At 38.7% G+C, this 13,432-nt stretch overlaps 1 protein-coding gene across 2 annotated transcripts in view; it reads right to left on the bottom strand.

Annotated features, from left to right (window-relative positions):
- Positions 1-13,432, bottom strand: part of RapGAP1 (Rap GTPase activating protein 1) — a 303,995-nt gene that overhangs the window by 124,102 nt on the left and 166,461 nt on the right. For both annotated transcript variants that reach the window (XM_069504890.1, XM_069504889.1), the window contains one exon: positions 8,202-8,347. In XM_069504890.1, coding sequence (XP_069360991.1) covers positions 8,202-8,347 — 146 coding nt within the window. The remainder of the gene's footprint in view (positions 1-8,201; positions 8,348-13,432) is intronic.

Genomic DNA, 13,432 nt, shown 5'->3' with positions numbered 1-13,432 from the left:
CGGCTCTATTTGGTATATTTCCAATTTTCCAAAGAAAACTGGTTCATGCGCATATTTAACGATTTAACTCATTTGACCAGAGGCAGTGGCGGTTGCCAAAATATTGGGGTGAGCGCTAACATTATATCTTTAACTTAGCTCGTGCGAAGTATAATAAAAACTGGACGTGTGTAACTATAAAGATCATCCTTAAAAAATCCGAAAGTGGTTACCACTAGGTGTAGAAAAGTTATGCTTAAAGTTTCTCTACAGTCTACATGAGCATATCAGAAATGTCCTCATTTCGATTCGTAGGAAAACCAGAGTATTCCGACATATCAAATTTAATCATTAGACATATCAATATAAAAGCATTTGGGTTGCAAAGCTGAACTGGCAATAGGCAGTGTGCCTTGCAGGCTAGTTCGAAGATATACGTTGGGGTCCCTAGATACTGGAATACCAGCTCACACCGGAAAGCGCAGTGTTGGAAGATGGACCTAAGACGACATTAAACGAGTCGCAAGGATTGAGACGGCCCAAAACCGTATCAAATAGGTACAAAATAATTTTCAGAATCGGTTCATTAGCTCCGCAGATTTTCCCCTACATACAAATTAACACATTTTACCTCCTCAAAAAATACTTATACAGATTATTTAAAGTAGATGATGCCTGCGACTTCATCCGCGTGGATTTAGGTTTTTTAAAAAATCCCGTGGGAACATTTTGATTTTCCAGGATAAGAAGTAGCCTATGATCTTCCCCGGGATGCAAGCTATCGCTGTACTAAATTTCGTCAAAATCGGTTGAACGTATGGGCCGTGAAAGGCTATCAGACAGACAGAAAGACAGACAGACGGACGGACCGACAGACACACATTCGCATTTATAATATTAGTCTGGAAGTATGGATATGGAGTTTACGCAACGTCGTGAGCTTAGGCTAGTTTTGCTTTATGTTGAGTGGTCTTTGCCAAAATATTCAGTCTATTGGATATGTAAGTCCGGAGAATCCGCAATGAAATCGTTTGTAGACTTGTAGTATCTCAATGCAGTGTTTTGGTCACTGCCAAGGCAAGATTTCTTTATTGACTTATTTTACTTATCGCTTTTGAAATAGATCCAAAAACCCTTTATTTGGCCGAATATTTTATATAGCTAGTAGGTATACCTACTTTATAATAAAAACTAGCTTATGCTCGCGACTTCCTCCGCGTGGACTACACAAATTTCAAACCCCTATTTTACCCCCTAAGGGGTGCAGTTTTTAAAAATCTTCATAATAGCTATCTGCATGCCAATTTCAACCCGACCCGTCCAGTAGTTTGAGCTGTGCGTTTTTTTTTTAAGAATATTAGCCGTGTTAAATGACTAATATTCCCTTTCCTCTCCAACTAAGCGTCAGGCTTGTGCTAGGAGTTGGCACGACAATAGTGCAACAGGCGGGGCTTGAACCGTCGACCTTTCGGTTTTCAGTCCACTCCTTTACCGGTTGAGCTATTGAGGCGATAGATCAGTCAGTCAGTCATTCAGCCTTTTCTATATATTTATTATGCAAAGGTGCTACTTCCCACTTTATATGAATCACAAAACGATCTGGTTCTGGCTTATTGTAAACCACAGTTGGCAAGTTATTCAGCAACGTGCTTAAAATCATAATCGCCTTCAATATTCACGACAGTTGCTATTTCGAGTTGTCTTTAAGAATGAAACTAATTTATTACACGACCCAAAAGAGCGTAATATTTTCAGGATTCATGCCAGCGAGTTTCTTTATTCCACGATAACTTCTATACAGCTTAACAGATTCGGATGTATGGGTTATGGTTAAAATATGATATTATAAATTAGGCTATAAATTTTTTGATAAAAATTTAAGGTGGCAGAGCAGACCTTTTTTATAATTATTATCACTTTACAATCGGTTTTGTTTACTTCCCAAGCCACTGTCCATAAAGAACAATTACTGTCATCACTTATTGAGACTGTGTTTCGCAATTAAACCTGGCACACTATTAATCTCACAGTAGATACCTGATTTATTCACCAGATTGTGTGTATTGTAACCAAGCCTATGTATGTGAAGGTCAATCGATAGCCACAACTGACGGCCTGCTGACTCATATTATACTACTGTGACAATAGGTCAAAAGCGAAATGTCTGTCTGTCTGTACTTATACAGGGTGTTAGGCTATTGCCAATGATTTAGTAGGTAAATCATTCATACAAGTCATATAAAAAAATCATTGAATGCAGTTTTTTTAATCGATGATCGACGTCAAGGATCTGATTATAGTGAATTAGCCTACATTACAAGTTGTAAATAGTAAAACCACGTAAATAAAGTCAATTTTATCCCCGTCGGTATCTGGATGGGTGACCAAAGTATGAATTTGGCTTTTATCTGTCTTTCCGTGCCGAACCCGAAGGCTTTTTAGAATGGCGACGCTGAGAGTTGGAGGATCATTTCCTAAATAATGTTCTGAAGTATCTCAGCGAGAACTATTACAAAGAATCACAAAATAACATAACAAAAGTGTATATTATCTGTGTAATATAATTACAGCATTGCAGTAAAAGAGACAGTGGTAACAATTCTGCTATTAGTAGGTAGGTACACTATGATTTAGCTAAATGTAATTAACGTGCCTAAAAACCAAGGTCTTATACCTACAGCACAAAACATTGTGCTGAGAACGCAATTTTAAGCAAAAAAATGGGCAAAAGTAAATTGGTAAGACTGAAAAAAATCGAATAGTTTTTTGTAAAACGTTGTGAAAATTTTGTTCCTAAAAATTTGTGTGCCTAGGTACATTACCTACACCAAGAGTTGATGACAGTGGTCCAATCAGGGAGATTCATAGGGGGCTCTCTTGTGACTTGATGTTACTATAGTCCACGACAGGTCGACATAGCAATCGGGGTATGAGGCGGGGGGACGCCCCGCACACCCGCACGTCACCTGCGCTCGCCCGCACTGAGTTAGTGCGAGGGCTGTGCGGGCGTGCGGGGCGACCCCTCCCCGATTTCTATGTCAACCTGTCGCGTACTATCGTAACATAAAGTCACAAGTGAGCCCCCTATGAATACAAAGATAACAACAATAAGATAATAATAAAGACAAAACAACTTCCTTCATGAAGTAATAAAGGTAGATAATAATATATACCTTTCCTTCTTCTTGCATTACCGTAAAATGTTGGGTATCGGTATAATAATATTATATCTATGTATAAAGATAGCGATAAACGGAGTAAAAACAAATTAAAACTATTTTGAGGAACTTTGCATGCTCTAGTACTGTAACAATTCTCAGGGTTCCTAAACCTATTATACAAAAAATACTAATATTACTTACCGGGTACAGCCGTGTACTTCATAATTATGGTCGGAATATAAAACTCTATTCATAAAGTAGTAATCGTAAGTAAGTAAAATACTCAAACTGAAATCATCTATTCAGACTGGGTATTATTGTAATACACTTGCTGAATTTGCAATACAATGATCTAGGTGATAAACTTAAAACTAAAGCTACAAGGGTTCCAAACGCGCCCAGGTCTGAGAAGAGCCGACAATAAAATGAAAAACTCACTTGATACAAATTCACGCTGCAGAAACACCGAAACACGTCCATAAGATGCATGACATACGCTCAAACCATAAAATAAACACAAAAGAAAATCATCATAGTACCGTACCAGACGATGACTTTATATAGCTAGAATCTGCTATCTATAGGAACCAAGAAAAGGACACATAATAGACAAAACACACCACATAACAATCAACAAGTTTGTAACCTCACAATGTATATTTAACTAGATGATGCCCGCGACTTCACTGCATTGTAATTCATACTTGCATTCTTATAATATTAGTATGCAAGTGAGTATGGATTACCAGGATTACCATTTGTTTACCAAGAGACGATGAGATTTGAGAGTTAATCCGTTTTTTCCGACAAATTACGAAAGATTACTATTATTATCTCTAAAAAAACACAAATTAAATACATTCACAAACTAGACCTTCCAGCACGTCAACATTAAGGCTTCTAGGCCACCGGAAGTTTTACTACTTATATGAGAAAAAAGTTCCCATTACGGACTTAATTGATTTTATGGCATTTATTTCAAATTAATCATGTTAAATATTTGTTACGTTCCGGTGCAAACCACAAAAGTAAATTAAGAAATGATCTTTCTTCAATGGTCACAAATTGGGAGGTAACGGTACAACTGTTAACAGTATTACTATTTAGCGATTTGATCAATTGAGATTTTTGCGCTCCTGTTAATATCTAGGTAAGCTATTACCGTTAGTTTACTTGTTTCATTAACAGATTTTGCGATTGACTGCTATCTTTCTTGATGGTAAAACATGATAATACGCGACAGGTCGAGATGGCAAACCTGTGCGGGTGAGCGCGGCGCGGGTGTGCGGGGCATTCCCCGCCTCATACCGCGATTGCCATCTGGACCTAGGTAGGTACTATATATTGTAACGATGAAATGGGTTCTTGAACTACAAACTCTCGACACCGAATTAAACCAGTGGGTTCAACAATGAAAAGACAAGCAGAGCGGTTGCCTTGACTGTGAATCTTAGTATGAAACATCGCGTGTCGGCATTTCACATTTGTGTTAGTTTTTCCACTTTTTACGACTGCTGCCGGTTTGAGACACGTTACGCTACATATATAGACCTGCGACCACTAATACACAGGTACCTAACACCAGTTTTTGAAAAAAAAAGTTGTCCAAAAAGTCTAAGTACTTCGTTGGCACCTTGTCGCCAACGATAAGTACGTTTTAATAGGTCCTAAAATTGGCAACAATTGGCTGCACTGCTGAGTCTAATTTGTTTTTTAAACTCAACCGTAAACATGAACGTTTTAGTTGCTTATAGTTTTTCGATTCAAAATATTTCGAACGGAAGCTTGCATTAACTGAACCCCTTTTGTTCTTCTATTTCGAAGAAATCCTGGTCAAAAATGATTCAATAATAACAAAATGGTAGCACTTGTTGACGGGTTTATTAGAATTAGGGAGAAATAGACACCGGAGTGCGTCAGATAACTAGCTTTGATCTTTTATGTTATGTTATTCATATTTTATTTTATACTCGAGATTAAATAATGCGTTGTCTACCTCACAAGACTTTAGGTACATCAGCTAAACACCGCGCGTCGGTCCCTCAAAAGTCGGCTAAAATTGAACTGAATTATGTTTTACTTATGTTTGTTTATGATTTATACCTGTATGTATGTTTTTAACGCAGCTAAAACCGCCCCTCAAAATCTTATTAAGTATGGTAGGTAGTAGGTACCTACTTAAGTAAGTATACCAATTGCAACATGAGCTTTCAAAGGTAGTCCAAATTGACATTGTGACCATCGATGTACGTATGCTATGGCGTCGTATTGTAGATATATTGTATATTGTCAATAACAGGATTAATTTGATGATTTTTATTTGCCGATATTTCTACTTTTAACTCAAGCAAGAGTCGAAATATCGGCAAATAAAAATCATCACATTAATCATGGTATGTACCGATTATTTACAATATAAGTCACGAAATAAGCTTAGAGGCTTTGAATTTATCACTATGTCGCAATTGTTATTTATAATTAAGAATTATTTACTAACTAATTTAATTATGTAACCTGACTAATTACCTAGGTAGTTCAGTATTAAGGATAAACAATACCTACCACTCATTGTTTTCCTCTATAGATATTAACGTCTGTAAAAAAGCCCACTCGGCGGCGCCAGTGCCCGGAATTCAACAAACAATTATTCTGATAAATCATAAATACATACACTTGTCATATTGCGCTTCCAGAATAATAAAAACCCCTACCTACCTACTTTATTCTACCACCTACTACTTTGCACTGGTTTTATTACACGTCTTTACACTGGATTTATTACATATTACTTTGTGTAATTCTACATAGCAGTGCATAATATAGGTACCTACTTATTCAGCAATGCCTAAGTTTGTTGTGGACTTCTCAGACCAGGGCGCCCTAGTAGCTTTAGTTTTAAAACTAGTAGGGTGCGTGGGTGCGCGGACCACTGAAGTGGTCCGCGAGCATGCAGCGTTAGTTTTTCAAAATGTGGACTTTATTTGCCATACATTTTCTATGGAAAATAAATTCCGCCATCTTGATTTTTTTTTCTATTCGTCGAGTAGACCTTCGGATCTTGATCATCTTTTGCGAAGAAACTACTCTTCCATCTTTTATACTCTCCGAGATAGACACCGACGAAGTTTGTATGGCGGCCATCTTTTTTTCGCCACTTTGAATTTTTTTTCAGCTCATTGGCAATTGGATGACGTTTCGAATGACATTTGCTCAAGCACCCCCCACCTATCTTCAATACCTTAAGCGTGCTCTTCACTTGTCTCCGAAATCCTCAATCATCAGCTCTCTCCTTACTTTTGTTCCGAATGAATTGAATGAAATGAATTTTTGTCTTCTATACGAATATATCAGTAAAAAAAAATTTTTTAATACAAAAATGTTCAGGAGAGGTGATCAATGAGTGAGTCAGTCAGTCAATCAGTGAATCAGCACGAACAGCTATAGGTATATATATTAATAATCTGACAATTTCAACAATTGACACATGTCACATGTACAAAAATGTACAATGGTGGTAACTACCCAATTTGAACAAAAGGCTTTGACAATTTTGATATAGGTATTTTCAGAAATAGGCATTTAGCTAAAAAGTCTAATACTCTTACTCGTAGGCTTCTTGAAAGCGTATCTAATATCTATGTAGAGGCAACAAAGCAGCGTATCGGTCAAGAAAAGGCAAATAACTTATTATAAGCCCAACAGGTAAAAGTTCTCCAGGGCGTGACGCACATGACAAGATAATTTCGACATGCTCCGCTTGCCACCCCACGGCTGGTTCCCATCTTTATACTTACCATTTCCGACTATTATTTAAGTACTGAGGAACCAACGAATAATAGAAGGTGCCTACTGTCTGTTGAACTCTAACGGTCATTGCACAGCAGCGGAAAATTCATTGACCGATGATTGTTCGCTTTTCAATAACGTTGTATTGTAGGTAGGTAGGTACTTTGTTCAATAGGTGGGTGCCCTTCAAACCTCCGTGGTTTACTTATTCAGTGGCAACTGGTGAGGGTGAAAACGTGGCGCGCGTGGACGCAGTCTCATCCATATACCTACCTAGTACCTACTACCTATTAATTATTGTGACGTGTACCTAGTATAGGGTTGCCAGGTCGCCAAATCTAATAGCCGGACAGACCAGAAAGTTTGGCCGGACATTTGGGTAGAAAGGCCGGACACCCTACATTATTGAGGTGTCTTAGTATTAATAGGTACGACAAACAAATTGTATGTAAAATCAAGCTTTTTTATTATTGTCATACCTAAATCTTGTTGTCAGGCGGCACTGCCGCCTACGGGAGTGACCGACAGTCGACTTGCCTGCGCTCGGCCACGCTCGTTTGCGAAATGTAAAAAGCCTAACAAAAGCCGGACAAGCCGGACACCGTTTATTTTGGCCGGACACGCAATCAAAAAGCCTACCCATGTCCGGCTTTATCCGGATGCCTGGCAACCCTAACCTAGTAGGTAGGTAAGTTTAATAGTTTTACAGTAGTAGTAGTAAAAAAAAAGTAGTAATGACCATTGTAAAACCAAAAACTTACCACGTTGGTAATTTGTCTACTTGTAAACTTCGTACCATTAGGTACCAAATTGACACGACTAAAGAAAACTAGGAGTGCACTAACTAAAATATCTTGGTGTCCGAGCCACGTCCTAGCCATGCCAAAGCAGTAAATAAGTAAATTAGGTATACTAGGACCACCTAGGTCCTAGCACCTAATACCTAGACAGCTGCAGTAACTGCGTACGTGCAAGTAGGTAGGTAGGTAGATACCTAGCTAAAGTTACAAGTTTAAAAAAAAGTCTAATATTATAGTACACACAATATTTTAAATAGGACCTAGTTAGTTAGATCCTAGACAGATATGAGATAGGAAATATCTGCCTATTTCCTTTGTTAGGTAAATAGGCGAACAAAACTTTATGAATCTCTAAAGGCTAGTTAACATTACTATTATTTTAATGAAATCTACTCCTCATTCATTAAAAAAATATTCTTGAGAAAAATACACTTAAACTCTACTCCTGATTCATAAAAAAATTATCTTATCTTACCTGAGAAAAATACGGGGGGCAATACTGCCCTCTGATCGTCAAGCCTGGAACATTGCACTCGTTCAAGGAGCTCGAACAATTCGTGCTGAGCTCGAGCGCTACCTGTCGTCGTGGAGCTGCTCCATGGCGCCGCAACGTGCTGCCGCCTGTGGACAAAAACGGAACTACGTGAACATTGCTGTCGTAGTTTTCCATACTCTCGGTAGATGGCGGTAAAAGTAGGTTTAAATGCGACACGTACGTTACTGTCGCAGTTTATGTTAATGCCGCTAGATGGTGCTAGTAGTAATTGTTTCACATAAATTCTTCTAAGCTCAGCATTCATTGCATAATAATATTATGATTACCTACCTATTGTAAGTTTGATAGTACCGACCTACTATGTTAGAAATCTTCCCGTAAAGTTCCAACAATATATTCTGTACAACGCGAGTTTTATTCTTGATACCTAGTAAGAGAAAAATCTATAGAGTATAATATAGTCCGCGACAGGTCGAGATGGCAATCGGAGTAAGAGGCGGAGGGACGCCCCGCACACCCGCACGTAACCGCCCTCACCCGCACCGAGTTAGCTCGGGGCCTGTGCGAGAGGGCGGGGTGCTCCCTCCCCGATTGCTCTCTTTACCTGCTATAGATTCGCGTCGTGGACGCCCTCGCATCGGATCCCGCGTTCATCATGCGCAGGTGTGGCCGTAGCTTTATACTCTGATTCAATATTGAATAATGCCTAATTATTTATCGCCATTTGCTAGCACGAGACCAATATTCAAATTCACAATTTTGAAAAGAGTTCTGTATTATAAATGATGACAGCGGGACATAACTTTTAAAAACCGGTATTTGTTTGTATAAATATTGAAAAAAATGGCGCGATAATAACACCCTCTGCAGGTTGTCCACAGTGAATGTCAGAACTTTGTTGGCAATATTGTTTTATAAAACCTAGCTTTACAAAATATACTCGCTTACGGTCGGCGCAGACCTAGCGATCCGATTCGACATTCCCATTCGATCCGACATTCGCTTTCTTGAATAATTTTCTTACAGATAAATGAGATAATCATCATCATCAACAACCCATCGCCGCCGGCTCACTACTAGACACGGGTCTCCTCTCAGAATGAGAAGGATTTGGCCATAGTCCACGCTGGCCAAGTGCGTGGCAGACGTGGATTGATTGGCAGACTTCACACACTTTTAAGAACATTATGGAACTTCATCAAACATCGTATAACAAATTATTATTAATCTACTCGTATGAAAGATATAATTCCGTGCGTGATTGGTATTTGGTAAGCGTTCGTAGGAGATCACGCAAACTCTCTACAAGTAAATGACTGGGTGAGGAGAGTCACTGCGGGGGTTTTAGGTTTTATGTAATCCGACTTCTCGAAAAGAAATTCCAGTATCTTCAGGGTTTGAATGAAAGAATTCCCAAGGGATTAAAAAAATCCGAAACTTACACGGACGAAGTGACAGGCCTCATATCTACTCGTATTACTACGTCATAATAATTAATTTACCGAAATAAATTATTATGGCGTAGACGTAAAAAATTGCATATTCAGGGACCTGGGAAGCGCAAAAATGGAATCTCGCATCCCTGGAAAAATTGACCCTATTGCCGCCTATTGCCGCCGCCTCTGGATGTACTCTGCGATATTCACGCATCAAGCACAGTTTGTCGTCCGGTCTGCGCTGACCCTAATAATAAGTACCCATAATGGCCCAAGTCTGTGATTTATCGAGGCAATTAACTGACCATTCATGATCCCCTTTGCTTTGGATGACCTAAAATGGTTTTCCAAATTAAATTCGTCTCCCCTTGAACGCTGAATAAGTTGCTAGAACCGGTTGTGGAGCAACTCAATCAAGGATATGTTTGTTTTTCGGCTGAGCCTAATTTCCGTGGCGCAGAGGGACGTGCATTGTTGAAATTGTCGTGTAGGCATGTAATTGCAAGGCAGATGTTTCGTTTATACGAACATGATTGTTTTTTTTAAATTATGACATGTTTGTATATTTTGTTTTATAGAGTAAGGTATTTTTATGTAAAACAAGTAACTACCTAAGTAAGTAAGTAATACAATAAAGAATCTTCGTAGTAGGTAGGATTCTATCCCGAATCCACCCAATCGAACACGCGCCTGACATAACCAGCTGCAAAGCAGTCCATGCGCTACGGCTGCGAGCTGGATTCAGTGTCTCCCTCCCCCCCCCCCTTCGTATCCCTTCGAATGGTGTAATGCCTGTGACCATTGGGGTTCATTAACCTGGAGACTTGGAGACCACCGTTCTACTGTTGCTGCGTCATTCATCAAATTCTTGAAAACCCGGCGAGGCGCGACGCATTGGTGGTTTCTCTGGCATTGCAAATGTTCATGGGCGGCGGTGAACTGCCAGCTCGTTTGCTCACTGAATCTAGAATCTGTAGGAAACGAGTTTGATCAAATCCGAAAGATGGTTTAGGGGTTCTAAGGATCGCTGCCTACTTATCCCGTTGAAAAGCACAGGGAGACTATATTCTGACCATTAGGAAAGCATTTAACAGTTTCTGAAGAAATTTGGAAAGTAGGTACCTACGGAGTTAGCTTACATCTCGGGGACGGACATAGACTACTTTTTGTCCCGGAAAATCAAAGAGTTCCAACGGGATTTTAAAAACCTAAACCCACGCAGCGTAGTCGCGGGCATCATCTAGTAGGTATCTTGGTAATAATCTTGACAATGAATAGGACTAGCTCTACACAAAACTGTCAATGATAAAACAAAATTAAATTAATTAAAATAACCGTTGCTAGCAAAAAAACGTAAAAGCCTATTTTGATGGTTGATTTACATTAATTAAGGCAAGGACATTCTAATAAAGCTGATCGCTTTAGCGTTTTGATATGATTATATTTTTTGGAACTGTCACCTGCCCAATCGTTTTCTATTAACGGTCATTTTAAACTATGTTTTGATCTTATCTATTTAATAAAGCTTCAAATTAAAACTTGAGTTATTACGCTACTTAAATAAACGCTACCCTTTAATCTTTTAGCTAATAAATGGGTAGGTAAATTATATACTTAATAAGGAGCGAAAATTAGGTAAGAATACGGATGAAAATGGATTGATTGATCTTTGATTAGATAATATAGTAAAATTGGATTTCTGTCGCTTGGTATATTTTAATACTATACTATATTTATATTTTTGAACTCAGTATTTCTTCCTCTTTCATTTGACACCTCACTCGAAATAATATCAAAAAAATAGAATAGCGGGTAACAGGTATAATTGTAATCTAAAAAGGGCATTCGCTAAGCAAACAAACCAAAATTTACAAACTCCAAATCACCGCGTTTAAGTTCGAAAATCATATTAAATTCATTATAAAAGGTGATCTCAAGCCTCAAAGGAATTCTAAAACTAAAGGAAGAATTTCCATTCCTGTTCTAACTTTTCCAATTAGCGGGTTTGTTATCCTTTACAATCAACAAACGAAGTTGACAAACCTTTGCTCTTTGGAACAATATTCAACTAGTATGCGGGTGTTTGAAAATAGGATCTTTAAAAGCGGGTAATTAAATAAGCGAAGGAGAGAAAAAAGCGGATAGCGGTAGCCTTGCTATTCGGTTATTCGGTGGTCCGGGCTTGATCCGGGACACGGAGAACTTTCAAAAGTGAAACCGCCGAGTTTCTTGCTAGTTCTTCTCGGTATGAAAATCATTCCGAACCAATGCATGGTAGATCCATTTGACAATTTAAAAGTAGGTACTTGTAAAAATTTATCTGAATGAAAATATTTCTATTGTTTTATTCAAAAGTAGTATATTAGATGTAAGTAATCTAATAGTAGATGCATTTGACTATTTAAAAGTAGGTATACTAGTAAAAAATTTAATAAAAAATATTTCTATTGTTCAATTTAAAAGCCTCAATAGCTCAACCGGTAGAGGAGTGGACTGAAAACCGAAAGGTCGACGGTTCAAACCCCGCCCGTTGAACTATTGTCGTACCTAATCCTAGCACAAGCCTGACGCTTAGTTGGAGAGGAAAGGGGAATATTAGTGATTCAACATGGCTAATATTCTTTAAAAAAAAAATAAGTTGACATTTGCAACCCGACGATGTTCATGATGCTTAAAAACTGTTCAGTGTTTCTGCGCTATAAAACAACAATCCTTAAAAATCTAAAACACTCCTTCGAAGCTGAAACACTTTATTCCATGATGCATTATTCATATTAAACCCTAGTTCCCACTTGTCGTTTATCGGGCCCGGATCTAAAGCGGATGGTCCAGCGGCAGAACATTTTATGTGAAGCTATTCACACTTGTCGGAAACCTTTATTCATATTAATATCCCGTTCCCACTTGCCGTTTGACGGGCCCGGATTTAAAGCGGATGTTCCTGTGGCAGATCATTTTATATGAAGCTATTCACACTTGTCGGAAACCTATTTTGTGTCAAAATGTACTGCCACTGGAACATCAATCGACAAATGACAAGTGGGAACGGGGGTAAATGTAATGTCAATCACCGCCTACATCTAAACTCCAAATCACAGAAATCTAAATAATGGTCCAAATACGAGTAGCTGACTAGTAGTCAAGCGTATTGACGTTAGCCGCCCACATTCCTAAATTTAATTGGACAATAAACCTAAGCAGGTAGTAGCAGTGGCGTGCACAGTGTTTGAAGCCAGGGTAGGCATTACTTAGGTAGGAACCTGTTTACTGGCAGGTCATAATGAAAAATATGCATTGAGCTATTACAACTGGGGTAAGCAGTGCACTTATGCCTCTATGACCTGCACGCCACTGGGTAGTAGGTATCTATCATAAAATGTAACCCATAAAATATTTTTTGCGGATAATGTTGAATGAAAAAGGTATGATTAGGTTGAGGGCCAAGGCATGATAGGTAGGTAACTATAATTCAATATTATGGCCTGCGCAGACGAGGGAATATTGTCCGCGGAGGACAAAAATGGGGCTAGAAATGTATCGCATAATGCACATCATCATCATCATGATCATCATGATTAACCCATTGCCGGCTCACTACAAAGCACGGGTCTCCTCTCAAAAGGCCATAGTCTACCACGCAGGCCAAATGCAGATTGGCAGACTTCACACACCTTTGGGAAAATTATAGAGAACTCTCAGGCAAGCAGGTTTCCTCACAATGTTTTCTTTCACCGACAAAGCAAGTGATATTTAACTACATAAAACGCACATAAT

The sequence above is a fragment of the Maniola hyperantus genome, chromosome 19, assembly GCF_902806685.2.
Source record: "Maniola hyperantus chromosome 19, iAphHyp1.2, whole genome shotgun sequence".
In the NCBI taxonomy this organism is placed as follows: Eukaryota; Metazoa; Arthropoda; class Insecta; order Lepidoptera; family Nymphalidae; genus Maniola; species Maniola hyperantus.
Note: the sequence above shows the minus strand (reverse complement) of the source record. Positions and strands in the feature narration are given on the sequence as shown.